At 40.0% G+C, this 25,868-nt stretch overlaps 1 protein-coding gene and 1 pseudogene across 5 annotated transcripts; one reads left to right on the top strand and one right to left on the bottom strand.

The window, feature by feature from the left end:
• On the top strand, positions 1 to 24,475 carry REST (RE1 silencing transcription factor). Of its 5 annotated transcripts, XM_060148103.1 has the most exons (6): positions 1 to 93; positions 214 to 282; positions 7,979 to 8,882; positions 12,937 to 13,020; positions 18,847 to 21,307; positions 22,518 to 24,475. In XM_060148103.1, the coding sequence occupies exons 1-5, from the start codon at positions 1 to 3 to the stop codon at positions 20,796 to 20,798; spliced, it is 3,102 nt and encodes a 1,033-aa protein (XP_060004086.1). In that variant the 3' UTR covers positions 20,799 to 21,307; positions 22,518 to 24,475. The 5 variants fall into 5 exon arrangements, 2 of the variants coding, with proteins under 2 accessions (XP_060004086.1, XP_060004085.1); XM_060148102.1 differs by lacking the exons at positions 1 to 93; positions 214 to 282 and having other exon boundaries at positions 7,881 to 8,882; positions 18,847 to 20,836; positions 21,244 to 21,307; XR_009540307.1 differs by lacking the exons at positions 1 to 93; positions 7,979 to 8,882; positions 12,937 to 13,020; positions 18,847 to 21,307; positions 22,518 to 24,475 and adding an exon at positions 4,531 to 5,861 and having other exon boundaries at positions 155 to 282.
• On the bottom strand, positions 6,114 to 6,634 carry LOC132519815 (EKC/KEOPS complex subunit TPRKB-like; annotated as a pseudogene).
• Positions 24,476 to 25,868: the final 1,393 nt, after the last annotated feature.

Genomic DNA, 25,868 nt, shown 5'->3' with positions numbered 1-25,868 from the left:
ATGTGCGGCTCCCGAGAGCTCACGGCGCAGGAGCAGAGCAAGCGCCGCCGAGGCCCGGGGCCCCAGGCGGCGGCGGCGGCGGCGGCCGGGACGGCAGGGCGAGAGCCGGAGGCCTGAACACTCTCTGCAGCCCCTCTCCTGGGTCTTCGCGGGCCTCGACTGCCCCAGCGTCCAACTTTTCCGCCCTCTCCCTCCCCTCCCCCGAAACTCCAGCAACAAAGAAAAGTAGTCCGAGAAGGAGCGGCGACGCGGGTCGTCGCCCCTCCTCGCCCAGGAAGGACGGTAAGCGTGGCGCGGTCTGGGAGACGGTCGGGTGGGGGCGGCGGGCCGGCCGGGCGGTCGTGGCGGCGGTTGCCGCGGGAGGGGGAGGGCGCGGAAGGACGCGGAGCGAGGCGCTGTCCAGGGCTGATTTGCAGATACTGTGGCTCCGGCGGTGGCGGCCGCGTCGGGCGGGGACTGGCGGCTGAACGGGATCGGGTTACACCGTCGCGGTCCGGGGGCTGGGCCGGGGGCGTTGGTGGGGAGCGGCGCGGCGCCGGGACCCCCTCCCCAGTTGAGGCCGGGCCGCCGCCTCCGCGCGGGCCCGGGCGTCCCTGGGAGTCTTGTCCTGAGGCCAGGAGCGGAGCTGCTTGGGGCCCTAGTTCTGAAACTTCCTCTCGTGCTCCTGCTCCAGGTCCCGCCGCAGCTCCTTGCTTGCCGGCGGTCCTCCCGCCCCCTCCCTCTGCGGCCTCTCCCTTTCGCCGGAAGGCGCCGTTGAGTGCGGCCGGGAGGGTTGAGTCAGCCTGGGGCTCGGGTGGTTCTGCCAATGGGGCTGGACAGCGATTTCTGCGATCGGGCCGCCCCGCCGCCGGGGCCCTCTGCGTGGGGCCACCTAGCCGCCGCCGTCGGCGGGGCCGGGGCGCGCGTCCCGCGGGGCGCCGTGGGGGAGTGAACCCGCAAACTTCCGGGGCGCGGGGGCCCCCTCCGGCGCTCGGGGCCCGGCGCCTCGGGAGGGCGCTCGCGGCGGCTCCTCGGCCCCCTGCGGAGGGCGAGGCTGGGGCCGGCGAGCAGCCGGGACGGCGGCGACGCGGTAACTTTCCTCCCTCTTCCCGGACTCGGGCGCGCGGGCCAGGAGGGGGCAGCCTGAACTGGGGAAGACTTGACCTGGCCCAGCGGCACCCCGAGTTTGCCCGTCTTGCAGTCTTTAGTGTTGGGGAGCCCAGGGAAAGGTTCAGGACGAGTGTGGCGGCAACTGGTGTGTCAGTGGTGCAGTGAGCGGGCCGAGCCGAGAGGAAGCGAGAGCTCCCGAGTTTGCAAAGAGCTGCTTTGTGTTTGGTACGTATTTTGAGAAAATGGCCGAATGCCTATTTGAGTTAGGAATGCCGCCGCCGAGGCAGGCGCTGGTGGCAGCAGCACGTAGGAATTCGCGTAGCACGTTGGTCTTTCGGACTGTGCTTGGACAGTCTTCCCGACCAACGTTAAAATCCCTTTGGGGATGGTAGTTAGAGTTTGGGAAGAATTAGAAATTACCGAGTAGTCTGGGCTGTTAAACCCTTGGACAGCGTTTGCTTTGTGTGATGGCATTTGATTCCAACTTTTGTTGGTACCTGTGACTCAACCGGTTTGTATTTATGCACTTGGGTGAGACAGGATTACTTTTTGTATTTTGGGTTTAACATTTTTTTTTAGCCTTTGCCACCTGTTTTGCAGGAGAACACCTAATTTGTGAATAACACCTTTTAGATTGGAAAGTAGAGTGTGAAGACGGTTTATAAAAAGCCCAATATGTTTTCAAGGTGATCTTGTAATGGCTCCGGTAGGCAAGTGAGCCAAGTCAAGCGCAATGCAAGAAAGTTGCTGATTGCGGAGATGACTTGATCGGCTATTTTATATGGGGATTTGAAAGTTTCTTTACTTTGATTTGTGATCTCTTAAATACACCAAACTTCTCTTTTCACAGGAGAAAAGGTCCGTAATTTTTTTTTACTTTTTAACAGGTCGTCATCACAAAAAAAAAAAAAAAGAGAAAGAAAGGGAAAGAAACTAAGTGGTACTTTTATAATATAGTTGATCCTTGAACAATACATGATTGAACTCTGAGGGTCCACTTATACGTGGCTTTCTTTCAAGAAATATATTGTAATTTTTTGGAGAGTTGCAATATTTTGAAAAAATTAACAGATGAACCATGCACCCTATTAATATAAAAAATTAGGAAATAGATGTTATTAATATGTAAAATATATGTAGATACTAGTCTCTTATCATTTACTGCCATAAAATAACAAAAATCTAATAAAAGGTTAAAATTTATCAAGACAACGCACACAAACTCATAACCAACTACACATGAGTGCCATTCACAGAAATGCAAACATAAAGATTCATTATTAAATCATAATTGCTTAAAATTAACTGTAGTACATACTGTACTAATGTAATAATTTTGTGGCCACCTCTTGTTAATTTTGGTGAGCTCAAGTGTTGCAAGTATCTGCTTAAAATGCCAGGTGAGGTAATCATCTCCATGTGAGCAGTCTCTCCAGTAAATTGTGTGGCAATAAAAAGTCACCACTCACGGTTCTCGCATATTTTTCATCCTGTTCAGTGCAATACCAGAAACCTTGAATAACATCATGGACCCCATAGTGCCACTTGTGATGCTGGAAGTGCTCCCCAGAAGCAGAGTAGAGTCAAGACTTTACAAGAAAAAGTTGAATTGTTTGATGTGTACTGGGGTAGATTGATATCCGCACTTGAGGTTGCCCACCATTTCAAGATAAATGAATTGACCCTAAGGACCAATGGTTAAAAAAGAAAAAAAAGGAAATTTGTGAGGTCATCACTGCATCTACGCCAGCAGGCCTGAAAACCTTGCATGTTTTGGGAAATACCTTTTTATCTCGAATTAAAAATTCAGTTTTTACGTTGGTGCAGGATTGCTATAAGTAAGGCATACCTATGGACTCTAAATATGATTTGAGAAAAAGCAAAGTCATTACATGATGACTTAAAGCAAAAGGAAGGTGAAAGATCTAAAGCTGGAGAATTTTATGCCAGCAAAGGTTGTTTTGATAATTTTAGGAAGAGATTTAGCTTAAAACATGTCAAGATAACAGAAGTAGTGTGTGCCAATCAAGACGCAGCAGACAAGTTCCCAATCCACTGGTGGCACAGTGGATAAGATCAGTGCATGGGGCCCAAGTTCGATCCCTGGTCAGGGAACTAGATCCCACATGAATGCTGCACCTAAGAGTTTGTATGCCACAACTAAGGAGCTGGAGAGCTGAAACTAAGACCTGGTGCAACCAAATAAATAAATAAATAAATATTAAAAGAAAGTCGTTGATCACAACATTGTAAATCAACTATACTTCAGTTAAAAAAAAAAAAAACCTGTTCAGGCTGCTATTCTTTTTCCTCAATGACTTTTTTTTAAATTGAAGTATAGTTGATTTACAATGTTGTATTAATTTCTGCTGTACAGCAAAGTGATTGTTATACATATATATAAATTCTTTTTTTTAATATTCTTTTTTATGGTTTATCGTAGGATATTGAATGTAGTTCTTTGTGCTATACAGTAGGACTTTGTTTATCCATTCTATATATAATAGCTTACATCTGCTAACCCCAACTTCCTACTCTATCCCTCTCCCAACCCCCCCTCCCCCTTGGCAACCACAAGTCTCAAGGTTTTTAATGCAGACAAAAGTGCCCTATTATGGAAAAAAATGAGAGGACATTTATTAGGAAGAGGAATGAGCACCAGGATTTAAGACAGGAGGGGATAGGCTAACTCTTCTGTTTTGTGCAAATGCAGTGGGGTTTAGGATCAGGACTGCCCTTATAAAGCTGCCAACCCCCGAGCCTTGAGGGGAAAGGATAAACACCAGACACCAGTCTTTTTTTTTTTTTAATTTATTTATTTTATATATATTTTGACTGCGTTGGGTCTTCGTTGCTGCGTGTGGGCTATCTCTAGTTACAGTGAGTGGGGGCTACTCTTCATTGTGGTGTGCGGGCTCTAGGTCGCAGGCTCAGTAGTTGTGGCGCACGGGCTTAGTTGCTCTGCGGCATGTGGGATCTTCCCAGACCAGGGATCGAACCTGTGTCCCCTGTATTGGCAGGTGGATTCTTAACCACTGTGCCACCAGGGAAGTCCCCAGCTGCCAGTCTTTTGGTTGTACAACAAGAAGGCCTGGACAATGAGAACCCTTTTTCTGCATTGATTCCATTGATACTTTGTCTCTGAAGTCAGGAAATACATTGCCAGTAAGGGACTGCCTTTTAAAGTAGTTTTGATTTGGACAATACCCCTGGCCACCCAGAACCCCATGAGTTCAACATTAATGATGTTGAAGTGGTCTGCTTTCCCCCAGACAGAACTGTCTCTAATTCAGCCTCTAGATTAGGGAGTCTTTAAAGCTCATTACACATGGTAGTCTACGGAAAGATTGGAAAGATTGTCAGTGCTGTGGAAGGGGAACCCTGATAGAACATCATGAAAGTCTGGAAGGATTACATGATTGAAGTTGGCTGTTGTTATAGGAAAAGCTGTGAAGACTGTCAAGCCCCAAACAGTAAATTCCTGCTGGAGAAAACTGTGTCCAGATGTTGTGCATGACTTACAGGATTTACAACAGAGCCAATCAAGGAAATCATGAGATTCTGGATATGGCAAAAAGAAAAAGAAAAAGAAAAAAGGTGGAGGGTGAAGGGTGTCAAGATAGGGATCTTGGAGAAATTCAAGAGCTAATAAACACATCAGAGGAATTAAGATGACTTGATGGAGATGAGTGCTTTGGAACCAGCGCCAGGTGATGAGGAATAAGATGCAAAAGAAGCAGTGTCAGAAACAAATTGACAATCTGACTGAAAGGTTCTGATTATTCAAGACTATTTTTTGACTCCTTTCACAACATGGACCTTCTGTGATACAGGCACTAAAACTAAAGCAAAGCGTGGAAGGATTGGTACCACATGGAAACATTTTGGGAGAAATAAAAAAAGCAAAAAAGTCAGACAGAAAAATTAGGATGTATTTCCATCAAGTTACATGAGTGTGCCTGGCTCTCCTGCCTTACCCTTCATCTCCTTCACTTCTTCCACCCCTTAGACAGCAAGGCCAACCCCTCCTCTTCCTCCCCTCAACCTACTCAGTGTGAATGACAGCTATTAGGATGAAGACCTTTGTGATGATCCATTTCCACTTAATGAATAGTAAATAATCATCATACTGTACAGTTAATGAACTAATCTGTTGTGTGTGAGTGTCTTGTGAAAATCTAGTAACTTTATGGCAAGAACCCTGAGACGTTATTGTGTCATCATCTTTATTGCCTACAGGTTCATTGTGTAGAACATGGTGTGCAAAACCTGTATTGACGTGGATAGCCTATCCTTACATTGGTATGAGGTGACTGATATTTAATATAAAATTAATTATGTGTTAGTTTTCCTACTGTTTTGTAACTTTGCTTTCAAAAGTTATAGTACCATACAGTATGCCTTTCTCTCTCCTACTTGGTCAAATTATGTATCAGCCTGTCATCTCAGGTAAGTGGCTTTTTAAAAAAAATGTGACATTTCCAATGCTGTATGATGAATATAACTGTAATACTATATGCCATAAATTTTAATAAAGATTCATTTGCATGTACACTAGACTACCGGGATGCAATCGTGTTGATGGTATTAGGTTACCATAAAGCAATCATATTGCTGCTTCTTTGTTGTCAATGCATAAATGTTATACCTGTAAATAAGTATGAATTTCTTTTTCATATTTTTGATGTCTAGTGTTAGTAATATGTTTAACATCAATAGTATTTTGTATCGTATAAGACAAGATGGATGTCTTATACACATGTTGTACACAAACTTATGGTATCAATAAATACAGTACTTTATATTTTCACTTATGATTTTCTTTTTTTTAGTGCTGAAAAATTTTAATATTTCTGTCATTTCACAAAACATCTTTTTTTTTTTTTTTCCAATTTATATTTTGGCCACGCTGCACAGCATGTGGGATCTCAGTTCCTCGAGCAGGAATTGAACCCACGTGCCTCCGCACCCCACCATTGGAAGTGCGGAGTCCTAACCGCTGGACTGCCAGGGAAGTCCCCATTTCACAGAACATCTTTTGTTGACATTCTACAAATGATACCATCCAATAATGTCCCAATACTTTCTTCCTGTGAAGATAGTTCATATATCTTTTTGACTTCTGTAATATGTGTTATTTCTGGGAGATTTTTCAGAGAAACTTTTGACCTTCTATCAGAGATATTAGGTCTTCTTGATTTATTTGTTTTTCTCCCTCTTCAGTATAAGCAGTTAGAATTGATGTGTCATTTGCCGAGGTACCAAATTTTTTCAAGGCCTTTGAAGTATTGTTATTTGGGGAAAGATTGAAAATAATTTCAGTAGATAGAGTTCTTGTCTTCATTTTCCCCAGTTTGTAGAGGTGAACTGCTTTGTTTGCTGCCACAAGTGTCTGAAATGGATCGACAGTCACTGTAGGGTTTATTAACGAGCCATCAATGTCGCCTTTCCATGGCCTTTATTCTCAAGCATTTTTTACATCATTAAATAACAGAAGGGTCACCCTGTGTTTGGGAAATAGGTCCAGCTGATGTGTTAACTGCATTTCATAGATAAGCAGGATTCAGCGGGCCCAGAACCCCAGGACTAGCTCCCTGTTCTGCAGGCTACTTTGTCACAACTTTGGTGAGTCAACAGGCTTATCAGGATGATGTATCGCTGCTAGGCTGTCAGCCCTCAAAGGGAGAGACTGAGCTGATTATTGCCAGGCTGCATCCCAGGGTCAAGCCTCGGAAGGTGTTGGATAAATGAAGGCATCAAGAATCACAGGCATCACCTGGAAAATCACGGTCATGGGTGCTGGGGTTGAGTCTCCTATTCCCGCTCAGCCCAGCCCGGCCTGGCCCCTCTTTTGATTTTCTTTCTTTTTTTTTTTTTTTTTTTTTTGCGGAACGCGGGCCTCTCACCATTGCGGAGCACGGGCTCCGGACGTGCAGGCTCAGCGGCCATGGCTCACGGGCCCAGCCGCTCCGCGGCACGCGGGATCCTCCCGGACCAGGGCACGAACCCGCGTCCCCTGCATCGGCTGGCGGACTCTCAACCACTGTGCCACCAGGGAAGCCCCTGATTTTCTTAATAACATTTTCTTTTCTCAGCTCACTTAATTGTAAGAATACAGTACGTAAGAATACAGTATATATAATACATGTAACATGCACAGTATGTGTTAATCTACTCTTTATGTTATCGGTAGACTTCTGGTCAACAGTAGGCTGTTGGTAGTTAAATTTTTGTGGAGTCAAAAGTTATACTCAGATTTAAGACTACACCAGGGAGTTAGTGCCCCTAGCCCCTTGTTCAAGGGTCAACTGTAGTTTATTCTTTTGGAGCTAGTTGAGTTCATATGAGATTTAATCCATTGGCCAATTATTACAGGCTTCTACTTTCCAGACTTAATAAGTGCACAGTTGGCTTTTGAATTTTTCCCCTTTCTGATTCAGACCAGTAAGCTGTTGAAGCAGGAGATGGGAGGACAGCATGTTTGGAATTTATGTATGGAATTCATGTATGGAATATAAAATATAATTTTAATTAACACTAAAAATGAAGGTTACTTATATTTTTCTACCAGAGAAATTAAAAGTGCTTGAGGGAAGGCACACTAGTGGTAAACCTAGTTGATGGATGAGTTGTGTCAAACGCTTGATAGAATTTTTTGTAGGGGGTCATAGAAATTTTTTTGATGACTGCAGTAAAGAGAATTTGGAATTACAAAAATATTGTAAAGGCTTATTTTCAGTAGTTAATGAGGCTGATTGAGTTTAAAGATTATATGGGAAAATGTATTTTTTTTAAGTTACGAAGAATTACAGTGATGTTGTGGTTTTAGACCAGTAAAAGTTGTGTTTAAAGTGGTGCTTTCGTGTTATTTGTTTTGTTTTGAATGCAGAACACCGTTATGGCCACCCAGGTAATGGGGCAGTCTTCCGGAGGAGGAGGTCTGTTCACCGGCAGTGGCACCATGGGCATGGCCTTGCCTAACGACATGTATGACTTGCCTGATCTCTCCAGAGCTGAACTGGCTGCGCCTCAGCTCATCATGTTGGCAAATGTGGCCTTAACTGGGGAAGTAAACGGCGGCTGCTGTGATTACCTGGTTGGCGAAGAAAGACAGATGGCAGAATTGATGCCTGTTGGGGATAACAACTTTTCAGATAGTGACGGAGAAGGACTTGAGGAGTCTCCTGAGGTAAAAGGCGAGCCCAGTGGGCTGGAAAACATGGAACTGGAGAGTTTGGAACTCAGTGTTGTGCAACCGCGGCCTGTGTTTGAGGTGTCAGCTGCCTCAGAACCGTACAGCGCAAATAAAGATCTTCCTCGGGAAACCCCTGTAGCAGAGGACAAATGCAAGAACTTGAAGACCAAGCCCTTTCGCTGTAAACCATGCCAGTATGAAGCAGAATCTGAAGAACAGTTTGTGCATCACATCCGAGTTCATAGTGCCAAGAAATTTTTTGTGGAGGAAAGTGCAGAGAAGCAAGCCAAAGCCAGGGAATGTGGCTCTTCCACCGGGGAAGAGGGAGATTTCTCCAAGGGCCCCATTCGCTGTGACCGCTGCGGCTACAATACCAATCGCTATGATCACTATACTGCTCACCTGAAACACCACACCCGAGCCGGGGACAATGAGCGAGTCTACAAGTGCATCATTTGCACGTACACCACAGTAAGCGAATATCACTGGAGGAAACACTTGAGAAACCATTTTCCAAGGAAAGTATACACATGTGGAAAATGCAACTATTTTTCAGACAGAAAAAACAATTATGTTCAGCATGTTCGAACTCATACAGGTAAGAGGACCTTTCTTGTTTATAAGTGTACGCTACCCCCCAAATAAAACACTTTAAAAATGAAAAATTTCAGGGCTTCCCTGATTTCGCAGTGGTTGAGAGTCGGTCTGCCGATGCAGGGGTCACAGGTTCATGCCCTGGTCCGGGAAGATCCCACATGCCGCGGAGCGGCTGGGCCCGTGAGCCATGGCTGCTGAGCCTTTGCGTCTGGAGCCTGTGCTCTGCAACGGGAGAGACCACAACAGTGAGAGGCCCGCGTACCGCAAGAAAAAAAAAAAAAAAAAGAAAAAGAAAAATTTCAAACATCTCAGAAGTAAAGAGAATGCCCCACTGCACCCATGGGTCCCCATCAGCTATACTCAAGAGTTATTAATATTTTGTCATATTTGGCAATTAAGTTTTTTAAATAACAGCTTTATTGAGATGTACTCCAGTGTAATGTAATGTAAGACATTTTTAGATGTAAGACATTTTTAGATTCTAAAAATGTAAGATGTTTTTAGAATTAAAATGTAAGACATTTTGAGAATCAAAAAAAAGGAAAATGGAGAGAACTGGAAAAATTTCAGTTTTGTTGTATATTTCCAATTTTTTATGTATACTTTATGTATACTTTTTTTTTTAAGTAGGATCTCTACTTTTTGCCATTTAATTTTTTTTTCTTATAGTGGTTTATTTTCACTTACTTACAGTCCAGGTGACTAATTTTAATAGCTGTATTTTATATACTTCATCATTCATTACTTTTTCTCCACATTAAAGTTGATATTTCCACAATAAGGTTATGACTTACATAGCTAACATTGGTTGTACATATCTCATTTCACATTTTAGTGTTAAACTTACTTGGACTTAATACATTTTTTAAAAAAATTATTTATTTATCTTATTTTTGGCTGCGTTGGGTCTTAGTTGCAGCATGTGGGATCTTTCGTTGCCATGCGTGGGCTTCTCTCTAGTTGTGCAGGGGTCCAGAGCACGTGGGCTCTGCATTTGTGGTACACGGGCTCATTAGTTGGTGGAGCTCAGGCTCAGTTGCCCAGTGATATGTGGGATCTTAGTTCCCGGACCAGGGATCGAACCCATGTCCCCTGCATTGGAAGGTGGATTCTTAACAACTGGACCACCAGGGAAGTCCCTGTCTTAATACTTTTTAAAAGCTTTTCCCCCCGGTATTACCTAATTTGTGGTTTTTTAAAAGAAAAAAATTTCAAAACAAGTTGTTGGTGTATAAACAGAAGGATAGTATTTTGATTATGTAAATTCTGAGAGTATCAGTCGTATTAAATGCATGGTTCTGAAGTTGTATTTATGGAAAAATTCAGCTAGTGCTGAAGAGCAGAGATAAGAAATGATCGTCAACAGGAATCGCTTGTTTCTTATTTCTCACTTAGGTAGCCTGCTTTTCAAGTTCACTTAGTGGGTCTCTTATGTTCCTGTATTGAGGGCTCAGTGTTAGGTGCTTTCTTCTACTCTCTGCTAATCTTCAGAACCATTTACTGAGGAAAACAGGGTAAGTGTTTACTGAAAGCCTAAAGTGATGTGCTCAGGGTCACATACAACTAAGATTCAAAGTTCCAAATCTCATTTCTATAGGTAGTTATCATGGTAGGGGGCTGAGGATTTTCATTTGAGTCTTCAGTCAAAAGATTTTTCAGTTTGTAGTCTCGATATTTAACCAGTTCACAAATTCTACCTTTTTTAAAATCAATTTTTATTGGAGTACACAAATTATACTTTAAAAGATGACATTAAAAAAAAAGATGATATTTTTGCCTATATGTATGACTGAAAAATTACTAGTGTTTCTAGAGTATTTATGCCTTTTTTGGTGAGTTGCACAGATAGAAGCAATCTGTTTTGTTATGAAGAATTTTAAAGTAAATTGTCCTTAGTGGATTCTTCATGTTAATCTGTAAGAGTATTAAATTTTTCTTCCATTAACTTATTTATTTATTTACTGGCTGCATTGGGTCTTTGTTGCTGCACGTGGGCTTTCTCTAGTTGCGGTGAGTGGGGGCTACTCTGTGTTGCAGTGTGCAGGCTTCTCATTGCGATGGCTTCTCTTCTGGAGCACCGTCTCTAGGCACCTGAGCTTCAGTAGTTGCAGCATGTGGGCTCAGTAGTTGTGGCACGCAGGCTCTAGGGTGCACGGGCTTCAGTAGTTGTGGCATGTGGGCTGTAGAGCACAGGCTCAGTAATTGTGGTACAGAGGCGTAGTTAGTTGCTCTGCGGCACGTGAGATCTTCCCGGACCAGGGATTGAACCCGTGTCCCCTGCATTGGCAGGCGGATTCTTAACCACTGTGCCACCAGGGAAGTCTGTATGTATCTTCTTTACAGAAATACATTCAACATTTTTTAAGCTGTTTTAAAATTATTCTAGGTCAAAGTAGGCATTTTGTTGCTATAATGTATTTACAGCTAATCTATAGCTGCTGGCTAATAACAGCTGAATAGTTACTAGGAACACATTTCACAGTCATCAACACATTCTGTTTGTTTATTTATTTATGGTTGTATTGGTTCTTTGTTGCTGCTCGCTATCTTTCTCTAGTTGCAATGAATGGGGGCTACTCTTCATTGCGGTGCGCAGACTTCTCATTGCAGTGGCTTCTCTTATTGCGGAGCATGGGCTCTAGGCGCACGAGCTTCAGTAGCTGTGGCTCGCGGGCTCTAGAGCACAGGCTCAGTAGTTGTGGCGCACGGTTGTGGCGCACGGGCTTCGTTGCTTCGCGGCATGTGGAATCTTCCCGGACCAGGGCTTGAACCCATGTCCCCTGCGTTGGCAGGCGGATTCTTAACCACTGCGCCACCAGGGAAGTCCCATCATCAACACATTCTCTTTTTTCTTTCTTTTTCTTTTTGTACTCGTCTTTTCCTTATCTCATTTTTTAGACACATCTATTACTGTAACTTACAGTGTAGACAAAATAATAACTGATGGTTATTGAGGGCTTTTATGTGCCAGGCACTACGTTAGATGCTCTGGATATATTATCTTGATTTAAATTCTCACAATTCTAGGAAGTGAAGGTACTATTACTTTTACAGATGAGGAAGCTTGCCTGAGGTCATAATTATTACCTTGTGGTTAAAGAATATATGAAAGCAAATTAGCAAGCTGGTTTTTTGATAAGTTTTGTGGTTGACAACGTGTTTCCAAAAAATACACGTTTCCTGCCTTTGAGTCTTAAATTCTTTATTAAATCACTGGCTTCTCATCTTCAGTTGCTCCCAGTCCCTGTGGCCTTATGATTATAATTTGTTTTAACACTGAGCTGACTATTTTATAAAAGTTCTATCTACCACTTGAAATTTTTAGCTTACAACAACAGCTTCCCCACTCAAAAATGTTATTGCTTTAAGCTAACAATTTCAAATGGTAGATTTATCATTTATAAGGATCAAAAAAATTACCTGGGCTTCCCTGGTGGCGCAGTGGTTGGGAGTCCGCCTGCCGATGCAGGGGACATGGGTTTGTGCCCCGGTCCAGGAAGATCCCACAAACCGCGGAGCAGCTAGGCCCGTGAGCTATGGCCGCTGAGCCTGCGCGTCCGGAGCCTGTGCTCCGCAACAGGAGAGTCCACAATAGTGAGAGCCCCGCGTACCGCAAAAAAAAAAAAAAAAGTTACCTAAGTCATAGCATCAGAAAATTTGGGTAGTTTTTTTTTTTAATTTTATTGAAGTATTGTTGATTTACAATGTTGTGGATTTTTTTAAAAGGATAATTCTAATTTCATACCTGATCTAAGATACATTTTCAGTTCTTAATATTTAATGTAATAACATGTAGCATTACTATGAAAATTAAAAGGGCTGTGAGAATTCAGAAAGCCAATGGTATTTTTTGTCAGCAAAGCTAAAATAATGTAGTTAGTTGTATTCTGAATAATCTTTCTAATACATGATAAAAATCGATCATTTTGCCAGGGACAGGAAAAAAGAAATCCTTGTTAAAAAATGCTCAATACTGAATGATGTGTATATTGTTAGTGAGAATCATAATTGCATTATTTTATCATATTTGAACATTAATCATTATATTTTTGTAGGAGAACGTCCGTATAAATGTGAACTTTGTCCTTACTCAAGTTCTCAGAAGACTCATTTAACCAGACATATGCGTACTCATTCAGGTTGGTAAGAAATGGGAACGTTTCTATCATCTTTGGTAAACTACCATTATAAGAAAGTTCTTCTAGACTTGGAACTGGTTCCTTATTTATAGTTCATTTATAATATAATTTTGAAATTAGAGTTAAAAATTCGTGGTCTACTAGTGTGGAGCTGTATTTAAATGGAGATTCCTAACCAGGGAGTCTGTAGGTGGAATGTCCAAAACTAAATGTAAATGTATGTGTGTACTTTTTCTGGGAGGAGTGTCCTTAATTTTCATCAGACCTTCATCAAGTTCCATGATGTAATAAAAGTTGAACTGCTATCATAGGCGAAGGCTGGTTTATCCTTTTTGAGCAACCTCTGCCTTCTTATACTCCTTCCCGACTCTCCCTCCGCATCCCCAACAGAGTATAACACCAAGTTTCATAGTGTGTGGTTGCCAGGTTCCAGGGGTTCCTTATTAGCTACCTGCTCAGGTCCTGAAATTTGGCTTTATTCTCTTGACAATTGATAGGGCATCTGAGGACTGATTTATAAAAGCCAAACTTTAAAGAAAGATAAATAATACAGGATCCCATTTTATTAACCTATAATAGATAAAATGCAGGGCTATAACAAGTGGGAGATTTATATCCCCTCTAGTGACTGAAATTATCATGATCACCACCAGAATTGGTCCCCATTATCAAAATATGTAGGTAAATGGCAAAGTTAAAAAGTCGAAATATGTAGGTAGATGGCAAAGTTAAAAAGCATAGTGGTCTTGAATGGATAATTATTTCATTTTGGCCACACTGACCCTGGGTGAACAGTCACATCTGATCAGAGTACTCTCTTCCTAAATTTAGAATATATACCCCTGTGGGGGAGGTATGCTAAAATCTTGCTGTTTACCAAAGTGTATGTAGACCCAACTCCCTTAAGTTAACAATTACCAATTACCTTAAGTTAACAGTTTGTGCTGTCTGATTGGATAGCCACTAGCCACATGTGAAATGTGGCCGGTTTGAATTGAGATGTATAAAATAACACACCTGAATTTAAACAGTATGAAGAAAATTATGTAAAATATCTATTTTTTAATATTACACGTTGGCATGATACTGAATATATTGGGTTAAATAAGTAGTAAAGTTAATGTTACCTCTTTTTTACTTTTGTAATGTGACTGCTAGACAATTTAAAGTTACCTATGTTGCTTGCATTTTATTTCTATTGGGTATTGCTGTTTTAAGTCAGTGATTGAGTAAGACTTGATTATAGTATGAATTCTAATTTGAGCAGCTATGAGGGCTCATAGCATGCTTACTGGCTCAACTTGACCTTACATGCTTGTCAAGTTTTATACTTTGAATGTTCCTTCTCAATCTCCTAAACTATTGAGTCACTTAACCAGAAACCTGTTTTTAGTATTACTTTTGGGTGCTTCCTGGTTTCATTTTCTGTGGGTAATACGGTTGCTTTATTGAGGGTAGGCCATCATATCCTACTGATACTTGTGCTCTAACCCTTAAATAAAATATTTAAGAGCTTTTCATGAGTTAGATCATTTCCTTTTTCATAACTGTCTCATGATGAGTAAGTTCTGTTATTGTCCCCATTTTACAAATGGGAGAAATATGGCCTTGGAGAAATATGGCCATTTTTCCTCTGGAATGTCCCCTCTTCTGGATTTGTGTTAATTTGCTTTCTCATGGTATCATTTAGTTTTTCCTCTGTCCCTGTGCCTTGTATAACTTGTACACTGGAAATTAAATCTGAATGCTTGAATTGTAGATAATAATGTGTCTCACTTGAAGTCATATCTGGTTGACCTAATATTAGTGTGACTGGATCAGAATGACAACACACTTGTATTTTTTCCATTGAATCGATAATACTTTTGTCACTGTATAAATTTTTATCTATGGTGTTTTACACCAGACAATAATGATTGCCTGAATGATTTTGCATTGGTTACTGTTATCTTTTGTCTGCTATATTTTAAAGGTGATTTTTAGTAGTTGCTGTTATAGTACAGCAAGTATTTAAAAAGTGTCATAATAATGAGTAGCAGTTACTATTTATTGTATGCATGCTGGGTACTGAAAAATTGGAATTTGTTATCTATAATCTTAGTACCTCTAGAATACTTAAATCCCAGTTTATAGATTAGGACACTGGCTTAGAGAAGATAAGTGTTTCATCTAAGGTTAATTTTCATTCTTCCAATTTAGAAGAGCTCGAGTTTGGCCTCGACTCCCCCACCCTCATTTTCAGTCATCAGCAGTGTTTAAAGAATATTATGGCTCAGAAAATGGCTCAAGAAACTACAGCATAGCACAGAGTATGGAGAGAGCAGAGCCATTGTCTTTTATTGTATGCCAATAATTTGTGAGTCACAAACAGGAAACAAACATGGTTAGTTTGTTTTGTGTATAAGTGTGCTGAATTATTTCCAGCTGATCCTATGTTTTAGTACTTCTCTTAGAAGTTGCTGATAATAACACTTGCAAATTAAGTGAGGCTAAGTGTGGTCAAATTGGGTAGGTAGTCTTTCTGACTGGGTTGCATGGAGTGAATATCTTGGATGCTTTCTCTGTGGTCTTGAGTCTGATCTTTATAGGTCATCTTGTGCATTCACTTCCTTGTTCATGTGAATGTATTTTAGGAAAGAAGTGTATGCTCAGTCTCTTATTTCTGGAAGAGACTAGGCTCTGCTGAGTTGGTACATTTTAGCTAAAATGACAAATTAGTTTATAAAGCAAAACCACATTGGTTATTTCCTGGGAGCACTTCCATTAGGGTAGGTCTTCTGAGGCTAAAGTAAGAAGGGATCAGAGTATTGGTTTGGTGAAATATACAGACACACTAACCTAATCTGGTGTTATTCTGCGTTTTATTGGTGTTTGTAACTAATGGTTTTCAAGTATCCTCACTTGGGTAGTCTAGAGATCCTGACATAATCCACAGCTCTCCATTTCCTATTCTGAGTGGATATGCTACCATTTCATCCTGGAGGAAATACATCCAGTTTATGATGTTTTTGTAGATATCACACTGGATAGTTCTCCCATCCTGCCAGCATAGGAGTTCATTTTGATTATTTTCCCATTATGAGTATAATGGATGTTTGTTAAAGGAAACTAACAACTTGCCAAGTTCCACCTCCATCAACTACTCTTTAAGATGGAAAAATATTTTTTTCAGCAAAAATTATTTTCCTTTCACCAAGTATTTGAAACATGTTATGGTTTGAGGGTCTTTTTGTGAATTTTAGAATAATTTTAAAAATAGTATTAAGGTTTAATTAATACACATGAAAATGCACACATCTTAGGTATACAGGTCAGTGACCTTATGTATGTTTTCTCTTGTTTGACTACCATCTAGGTGAAGACATGAAATGTTTTACCACCCTCAGAAAAGTTCCCTCCTTACCCTTTCTAGTCAATACTCCCATAGTCTCCCCTCAACTGATACTCTGACTTAAATGTAACATCCTTCTGTAAAATATTTTTGAGATTCATTCCTTGCTGCATTATCAGAACTTTGTGTTTATTGCTGAGTAATATCCCCCTATTACTCTTTAATTAAAAGTTCCCTTGTTACTCTTTCTGGGCTCTTCTTGATAAGAATGTGTAAAGCTTGTAAAACTCCCTTTTTGAATTTCCCTTATCTCTAAATTAATTTAGGAAGAATAAAATAGACATCTGACACATTTATAAAGATCAAAAACAGGTAAATATTACTGTTGGTTCAGGACAAAAGAATTTTCATTCAGCTAGGTATTAATAAACTAAACTTGATGAATAGATCTTTCAATACAAGAAAGAAGTTAACGGCAACAAAGCAAAAATGTGGGTAGGGTGAATGAAGCAACTAAATGATGCCATCACTGTTTAAAGAGAGTCCTACGAACTCCCATTCCCTGACCATTTCACAGATGGAGGTTTGCACCTTGCTTGATGCTGGCTGTGTAAATACCCTCATTCATTAGGACTTAAAAATGACCATTTTCATTTTAATTACTTTATGAGCACAAATACTTTCCTAAAGAGATCAGCTCCATTCATCAGCTCTTTGTTTACTGAGAGGTAGGGTTTATATGGTAAGGCAGGATAAACACGTGAAATCTTCCCTTTTGTTTACCCATTCTAAAACTTACCAGCCATTCCAAAAGTGATGCATTACAGGTAATGTGTATTGACTGCTTGGCTATCTATCCTTTGCTAAGAGCTCTATGTGGATTAGATTATTTATAGTTCACAACACTTAAGAATATTTTACAGATGAGGAAATTGAGCCTTAGAGAGTTTTCAGTACCTTGCTCAAGACTTCACAGTAATTTGCAGAGCCCATATTTGATCCCCCCAGGTATTCTTACTGTAGAACAAATTCCTAACTGTTATGTCACATATCTTTTCCCCATTCTGTGTCTATATTTGTTAAGTAAATATTTGTCTCCTTTGAAGTCATTCAATGGAGAGGACAAGATAGGGCCAGGTGTAGACTAATGCAGCATGTAGTTAGAAACCTCCATTTATGAATCTATTAGTGGACTAAAGTGGAGAAGAGTTGTCCAGTTAGCTACGTTTACAATCTGACATATGCAGATAAGTTTTTGTTTTTGTGATCGAGTATTCTATCATCAGACATTTTTTAATCATGTAAAGCTTACCATCTATATGGTTTTACTTCATGTCTGAGTAGTTTTGCTTTATGAAAAAAATTAAATAAGATTTGATGTGAATTTGAGAATGTTTGAGAGATGAATTTTCATAAATGTCAATTTCCATTTTTCTGCTATGCATTCCATTGGACCAGTGGGGTATGGATACCATTTGGTAATATTTGCTAGAGTGTGATCTAGATGGGTATGTATTCAGGTAGAATGAGTTAATCTTAATGCCTTTAATTTGGGGGTTGGGGGTGGGCTTCTGGTCTTGTATGTATCTGTGATTATGACTTTTTGTGCTTATTTTATATACCATATATATTTGTATGCCCCTTTTCGTTTACCTAGTTTCTTTGCTCATTCTTTAGAGGAAGGTGAGAGAAAATCAAGAAAAGATTTCTGACTTGTTTTATTTTTGCTGTGGAATAGCAACTCTGGCAGTGGAAAAGTTTGCTGAGTGAAACTTGACTCAGCCCTTGCCACGATGGACAAAAGGGTTAAATTTAAAGAAAAAGCCTTTTGTTCCCTGAGGCCAAGAATTGTTTTAAAACTTTCACATGGAAGGTCTGGGAGTGTAGCCTATAGTGTATAATATTTCTTTTGAAGTATCAAGGTTTATCTGAAATGTATGGGAGTTTTATGTTCTACTCCATTATACATTTGTTTTATCTAAACATGAAAACTTTAAAATTAGCTTCTTTTTTAGTGCCCGTGTCCCAAAATTAACATCAAGAGCGCAAGTCACTTTGCCAGTAATTGATGTGTACTTTTTTTTTTTTTTTTTTTGTGGCCACGCCACTCAGCATGCAGGATCTTCCCCGACCAGGGATCGAACCCGTGCCCCCTGCATTGGGAGCACAGAGTCTTAACCACTGGAATGGTAGGGAAGTCCTGTTGTGTACTTCTTGATGAATCTGTATTTGATGAACTTTTTAGAAGATGATGATTAACTGAGATAATTATTCCTCCATTTGATATGAGAATCTATGTCAAGGGATAGAGAAAAGATATACAAATAAATATGGTAAATATGAGTTGCATGATAAAGTCTTCAAGAAATAGTTTCTGTCAGTTTTTTTGTTTTTTGTTTTTCAATATATATCCAATTCCTTTTAAGTATGCTTGAGTAAATCTTGAATTCATTTCTTAATGTATGCCTTCTGCAACATCTTTTGTTTACCTTCAGGTGAGAAGCCATTTAAGTGTGACCAGTGCAGTTATGTGGCCTCTAATCAACATGAAGTAACCCGTCATGCAAGACAGGTTCACAATGGGCCTAAACCTCTTAACTGCCCACACTGTGACTACAAAACAGCAGATAGAAGTAACTTCAAAAAACACGTGGAGCTACATGTTAATCCACGGCAGTTCAACTGCCCTGTATGCGACTACGCAGCTTCCAAGAAGTGTAATCTGCAATATCATTTCAAATCTAAGCATCCTACTTGTCCTAATAAGACCATGGATGTCTCAAAAGTGAAGCTAAAGAAAACCAAAAAGCGAGAGGCCGACTTGCCTGAAAACAAAATCACCAATGAGAAAACAGAAACAGAGCAGACAAAAATGAAGGGGGATGTGACTGGGAAGAAAAACGAGAGGTCTGTAAAAGTGGAGAAAAAAGATAATGTTTCAAAAGAGAAAAAGCCTTGTAGTAATGCCTCAAGCCAAGTGACTACCAGAACTCGCAAATCGGCACTGGAAGCTAAAGAGACGGATGTGCACCCAGGAAATAATGCAGAAAAAAGCTGTAAAAGCAAGAAAAGCAAAAGGAAGACAGAAGCTAAAGCCCGTTCCTTACAAGAACGTGTGAATGATGAGGAACCTGTGACAAAAAAGAAAAAGAAGGCAGAAAGCAAATCCAGAAATAGTCAGGAAGTGTCGAAGGGTGACAGCAAAGTAGAGGAGAATAAAAAGCAAAGTAGTTGCATGAAAAACAGTGCAAAGAAGAAAACTCTGAGAAGTAAATCATGTAAAAAAAGCGGCAAGCCTGCTCAGAGGAGGCCCACTCAGATAGAGCCTCCTCCTCCCATGGAGTCTGCTGAGGGGGGGCCTGTTCAGACGGAGCCTCCTCCCGCCGCCCCCCCATCTCCTCCCCCTCCCCTTGCCCCGGAGCGGCATGCTGAGGTCGAGGTTGTTCAGACGGAGCGGCCGCCTCCTCCTCCCCCTCCCCCCCCATCTCCTCCTCCACCTCTTCACCCCAGGGGGCATGCTGAGGTCGAGGTTGTTCAGAAGGAGCCTGTTCATGCGGAGCCTCCTCCTCCCGTGGAGCCGATCCCCAAAAGGTCTCCTCACAAAGATAATGGCAAGGAAAAGACCAACATGCAGAGTGAAATGGCGCAGAAGGAGCAAGTCCTTATTGAAGTTGGCTTAGTGCCTGTTAAAGACAGGCAGCTTCTAAAGGAAAGTGCCGGTGCACAGGATCTCTTACCACCATCACCACCTCTGCCAAAGGAAGACTTAAAAGAGGAAGAGTCAGAAGACCAAAAATTAGTCCCTGCAGGCGAAGGACATAAAGAAGCTCCTCTTCAAAAAGTGGAAGCAGAAGAGGCAGATAAGAGTCTAGCTGGTCTTGCTGCTGTTACCAAGGCATCTGCCAGTATTTCATCCTCTGAACAAAACTTGAATATGCCAGAGGGTGAAACTTCAGATGGTAAACATCAGGCTGACGCTATGCTTTGTGAAATGAAGATGGACGCTGATGAGAAGAAAACAGAGAATCCCCCCGGCAGAGACTCGGCGGTTGAAGAACCAGCTTCACCACCACTTCTTCCTCTACCGCTAGAAAAATGTGAAGCAGTGTCCACAGCTACTGTGGCATCACCTCCTGTCACCGTGGCAGTAAATGAGTCTCAGGAAATGGATGAAGACGAAGGCATCCACAGTCATGATGGAAGTGACCTAAGTGACAACATGTCAGAGGATAGTGATGACTCTGGATTGAATGGGGCTCGGCCAGTTCCACAAGAGACTAGTAGAAAAAATGGAAAGGAAGCCTTGGCAGTCAAAGTGGCCGAGGGAGATTTTGTTTGTATCTTCTGTGATCGTTCTTTTAGAAAGGAAAAAGATTACAGCAAACACCTCAATCGCCATTTGGTTAATGTATACTTCCTTGAAGAGGCAGCTCAAGGGCAGGAGTAAATAAACTTTGGGCAAGGCTTCAGTTCTTAGTTTGTAAGGTCTGTGACATTTTGTATTCATTTGTAGTAGTAGACAGCCTTTTGTTTTTAAAAAATTGCTTTAATTAGTATCCAATCTTGATTTTTAAGTGGCATTCTTTTCCTTAGGAATCCGTGTACCTAATGATGTACAAATTTTAGCAAATCCAAGGGAGTTAGTGTAATAAACCAGCTAAATCTATTAGCTTTTGCTTTTAATTGAACCCAGAAGGCCAAGGTGGTATTAGAGCATTCTGTCGATTTGTTCAACTATAACTATTGAGTTTTTTCCCCATGTCTACTCCTGTTTCACTTTAGTTTATTCTTAGTTCCTTGTTTAGCTCTGTAAAAATTGGCATACTTAAATAGCAAATTACTTGAAGAATTTGCCTGCTTTATATAAAGTTAGCACTTTAAAATTGTTTTAGAAATGAAAAGAGACATTTAAATTGAAGAGAAGTTCTGCCAACAATGGACAGTGTATCAGCCCAGGTATTTACTTCCTGAGTTTTGATCAATACATATTTCTTATTTGTGTATATGTTAATCGTCATAAAAACATTGATTTTGGTGTGTTTTTTTATTTCGGTGCTTTAATAGCTTAAGATGTTGCACATTGTTTTTTGTTTTTTAATCTATGCAGTTACATTTTTTTCTAGAACTAGCATTTTTGTTGAACAGTAACACTTTATACATATATTTGCATTTTATTTTTTCCTCTTTGGAGGGATGCTTTTAATCTTGTTTGCAAAAGGGCAGTTTTCTTTTTTCCTTCGCTGCAATTGTCATTTTTGCAGAATATTAATGTGTGCAAATTTCTGAGCAAATGAAACATGCAGGTTAAATTCATTGATTTTGATATTCATATCTATGCCAGAATCTGCATTTCATATAAGTTATTTATTTTAAATGCGTATAATGAATTCATAGCTCTCAGTTTGAACTTTACAATAAATAAGCCACTAGGTCTATACTGAATGGATTTTTATCTCAAATACCAACCATAAGTAAACTTTTGGCCTGTCTTAGTACATCTACTTCCTAAATGTACAGTGTTAAATCGTATCTTAGAGGGAAACCTCTTTCATAGATGGTTGGTGTTTTTATGTCTACTCCGCTGAATAAAGAACTGTAATTTTTATTTGGAAACTGCAAATCTGGAATTAGGAGGCATAATTTACTCCTTCAAGTTATACAGAATATCAGTTTGTGAGATTCCAAAGCCATAGCAATTTTACAGAAAACCTATGATGAGAAAGGTAGTATGAGTGCTGGTAGACCAGCTGCTACTTCCTGTGAATACAGTGAAAAAGGCTGGTGAAAGTTAAATTCAGTCCAGATTAAAAAAATCACACTTTCTCAGGGATCTCCACCAACTAGTGGGTGTCCTAGCTGTTCCTGTGACTGCCTTTTTCTACAGGCGAGGACTCAAATGAGCTGCAGCTATTCTCGTGTTCCTGTGGGGCACTTTGTATGGAAGAGTATGTACTTCCAAACTTTGTTGGTAGGTTCTTTGGCCAGTCACCAAAGAATATGAAAGAATCCAGTAAAGGATTTTTCTTGTTGACAGCAGTTATTCATTGTAGTCCAATAAAGTATGATCCCCATAGGGAACGCTGAACAATTCCAGTTCTCCCATGTTCTATTCTGAAATAACCACTTTATATTTCATTGATTTTCTTTTGTCTGATGACCTCTGAAGCAGGTTTCAGAGTTTGGCAATGCAACAGGAAAGATTAGGAAAAGTATTGAAGTATGGGTGGAAAACTTGTTAAAATTCTGAGAAGTCCAAGTTAAAAGACATTTGAACTTGGAATTGACTGGGAGGCCAAAGATTTAAAGAAGCGGAAGATTCTCTCAAGACATGAGGAGTAAGTTGTGTTACTGGTGTGTGTTTTGTATGCACGTTGGGGATTTGTAAATGATGTTGAATTCTAAGCTCCGACAATCATTGTCAATGGAAGATTAAGCTGCAAATATTTATGTTTTAAAACTTAAATTATAAGGCTAGTTAAATCTTTCTAACAACTATTTTTTAATATTCATGGGTACATTTTATATAAGTTACCTTTTACAGTATACATGAAAAGATTCATGTTAAGTACAAATTACAGATTGGGAATCAGTTTTGGGAAGAGGTTTTGTGGATTCTTTTGATACTTCAAAAGAAAAAAATCTGACTTCTGGGGAATTGGACTAATTTTCTTGTCTAGATTTTAAGACTAGAATGCCAAAAACAAAAATGTGAAGGAAATTAAAACTCCTTATTATGAAAGTGATCTGTGAAAACATTGTTACTGGAAATTGAATGAACTTGAGGCCTTTCTTCCAGAAAACAAGGACTTGATTGTCAGGCCTATATTAGGTTCTGAACCTTAATGCCATGTATTTGTTCTTATTAAAAATTGTTTCAATGAAAAGTGCATTAGTAATAAGAACTTCTGGTCTAGTTGGGAGTTCTTCCATTTGAAAAATGTGATATTTGCATGGAAGTGTTTGAATCTTTTTATTTTCTCAGTATACCCTCCACTGGATAGGATTGAAGCTAGAATTTTCCCTTTTGATAAAGGAATGAAAAGTGAACATGTTATTTGTAGATTGATGTTTAGTACTAGAGCAAAAGTTGAAATATTAGAATATAAGCCTAATCCTTGGTAGTCTTATAAAAATATATCTTTTAACTATCTTCTGAACCTATATTCACATTGGTTTTCAAGGTATTTTAAGTTATATTTTCTTCCTCTTTTCAGAGCTGCTTCTATGGGGCTGCCTTTTTTTCTTTTTTAAAGTTAAATTGAGGTGTCATTCACAAAGGGCTGCATTTTTTGTTAAGGTTTCTTATGACTATGGCTGGGTGTTTTACTCTGGTCTCCCAAGAAGGGCCATTTTATCTTTGTCATGACTTTGGATTCCCTCTAGAGTCACTTCTAAAGTCATGTGGTCTTTAACTTTGGGAACTATTTCTCATCTGAGTGCTAATTCACATTTAAGCTTGAGTCATCGCCTATCACCCCATGAATGTTGACAGTGGAAGGAATACCTTTCCTGTAGTTTCAGTTCTAGACTGAAAACCTGGGGCAAGAAACTTCATTTTCTTTTTTGCACAAATCAGAAAAACAGCTACTGTGCAGTTCCCTTGTTGACCTCAGCAGATGAACTGGACTGGTAGTGTTAATTCAGATTTAAGAAATTATCTGAATCTTGATTTGAGTAAACTTGTGATCTACATGCAATATTAACTAGATTGGATTGCTTTTATATTTTCACACGTACACATAGGCTCTCCCCACCCTCATCAACATCCATTAGTTATCGAACTTTGTGAACTGGCATTGAAACATTACAACAATGTTTTGTTGCACCAATTTTATAAACTTTTACAGTGCAATACGTGTTATTTTTCAGAGACAAACCAAAGTTTAATTTCTCAAGGTTCATGCTGTTTGCTTTAGCAGCATTTGATGGTGGATCTTTTATATACATTTGTAATAGATGGAAAAATAAACCAGATTGCAAATGCTTTTTCTTTCTTTTTTAAAGCAAACCATGTACCAAGTTTTTTGGTCCAAATTGTGTAGGATAAGTTAAATTGCGTTCTAATAACCAATATGAGTGTATTTCTGTAAGTATAGTTATGTTGAAATAAAGTTTTAAAAAGCATTTTATGCCTTTGTTTATTATTGGTACATCAAGTATCAAGGAAGTCAATTTATTTGGCTGGAATTGCAAGTGTATTAATTTTCAAAATCTTTTACCCCAGATAACCCATGGTAGGTAGAAAGGTTGTGGCAGATGTTTTTGTTTGAGTTAACAATCCCAGTGGGTAGTAGTCTAAAACCCATCTTTCTATAATTTGCTTTTTGGGAGGCAGAGGTGAAGGTTGGGAAAAAACAACCTGCAGACAGTTTATAGGAGATTTTATGTAGTAATTCCTTCCCAACTACAGGTCCCTTTAACAGTTTTAATGTACACGTCCGTTCTCAGTTGCAGGCCTGGTATTAGTAAATTTTGACTCATAATTGGAAAAAGATGCACTGAAGAGAAAATAAAATGAGTTACATTGAATGTTCACAGAAAGCCCGGGCACTATTTTAAGGATTTTACTGTATTCAGTGGAAGTCTGAGAAGAATATGAAACCCATGAAAAAGTGATAAGCCACATCCTAGTAAGGTTCTCTTTCCTTTGTTAGTTCACATAAACAGTGGTGCTGTATGTTGAAGGCTTAGGTGTTTTTGTGGACTTTAGGGAAAAGGGAAAGCGATGCAAAGCATCAAAACAACTGGATTGCATCCTGTCCTGATGCAGCAAGTGACCTGGAAGCTGTCAGGAAAGGATAGATATTTCTTGTTGAACCAATGAGTGTGATTCACTCTCTTCCCCCTCTTGCTTCCGCCTCTTGCAAGAGTCCTTATCATGAACAAAGCAAAATGAGTTTCCAAGCATTTGTTTTATTGGCATGGTAGAATCAGTGATGAGGAGCTGTAAGTTTCTGCCTAATGCAAGGATATATGGGAAATTTATCATGAATATATAAATGTTACTGATGTGTGACTTGGTTTGTTATTTTAAGGAATGAAAGAATTGTTGTTAGTGTGTTTCTCCAGTCCCTTGCTACTCCTTTCTCAGAGGCTCACCCTGTTATGATTTTTATATGTATCATCCGTTTACGCTTAACTTTTGGCCATCCTTTCTTTGTATTCTGCCCATGGTCTCAGTCAGGACTTAACACTAGTTTGTGGGTAGAGTTAACGGTACAGTAGTATGATCTCTAGGGTACGTTACAGCTCTCATCCTCAGCTCCAAAAAGGCAGGTTGGTGAAGCTGCTAAAAGAATGTGCTAATGTTTGGTAATCAGGGAAGGTTTGTGGTACGAAATTGCCTTTTTAAAGGATTTCGATGTTTGCTGTATGAGGTGCTCTGTGGCCCTTGCAATTAGAGCTGGGTTCACAATGGGCCTCTCTTCCTTACTACTATAACTGGGCAAATCATTTTTAACTTTATTAAACCTCTTTCTTCATCCAGAAAATGGGGGCATATGGTACTTCTGTCCAT

The sequence above is a fragment of the Lagenorhynchus albirostris genome, chromosome 4 (assembly GCF_949774975.1).
Source record: "Lagenorhynchus albirostris chromosome 4, mLagAlb1.1, whole genome shotgun sequence".
Lineage (NCBI taxonomy): Eukaryota > Metazoa > Chordata > Mammalia > Artiodactyla > Delphinidae > Lagenorhynchus > Lagenorhynchus albirostris.
The sequence above is the reverse complement of the archived record's forward strand: the minus strand, read 5'-3'. Positions and strand labels throughout refer to the sequence as shown.

Coding starts and splice junctions, on each gene's coding strand:
- REST (XM_060148103.1), top strand. CDS start 1: ATGTGCGGCTCCCGAGAGCTCACGGCGCAGGAGCAGAGCAAGCGCCGC. Junction 8,883..12,936: donor GCATGTTCGAACTCATACAG/GTAAGAGGACCT, acceptor ATATTTTTGTAG/GAGAACGTCCGTATAAATGT. Junction 13,021..18,846: donor ACATATGCGTACTCATTCAG/GTTGGTAAGAAA, acceptor GTTTACCTTCAG/GTGAGAAGCCATTTAAGTGT.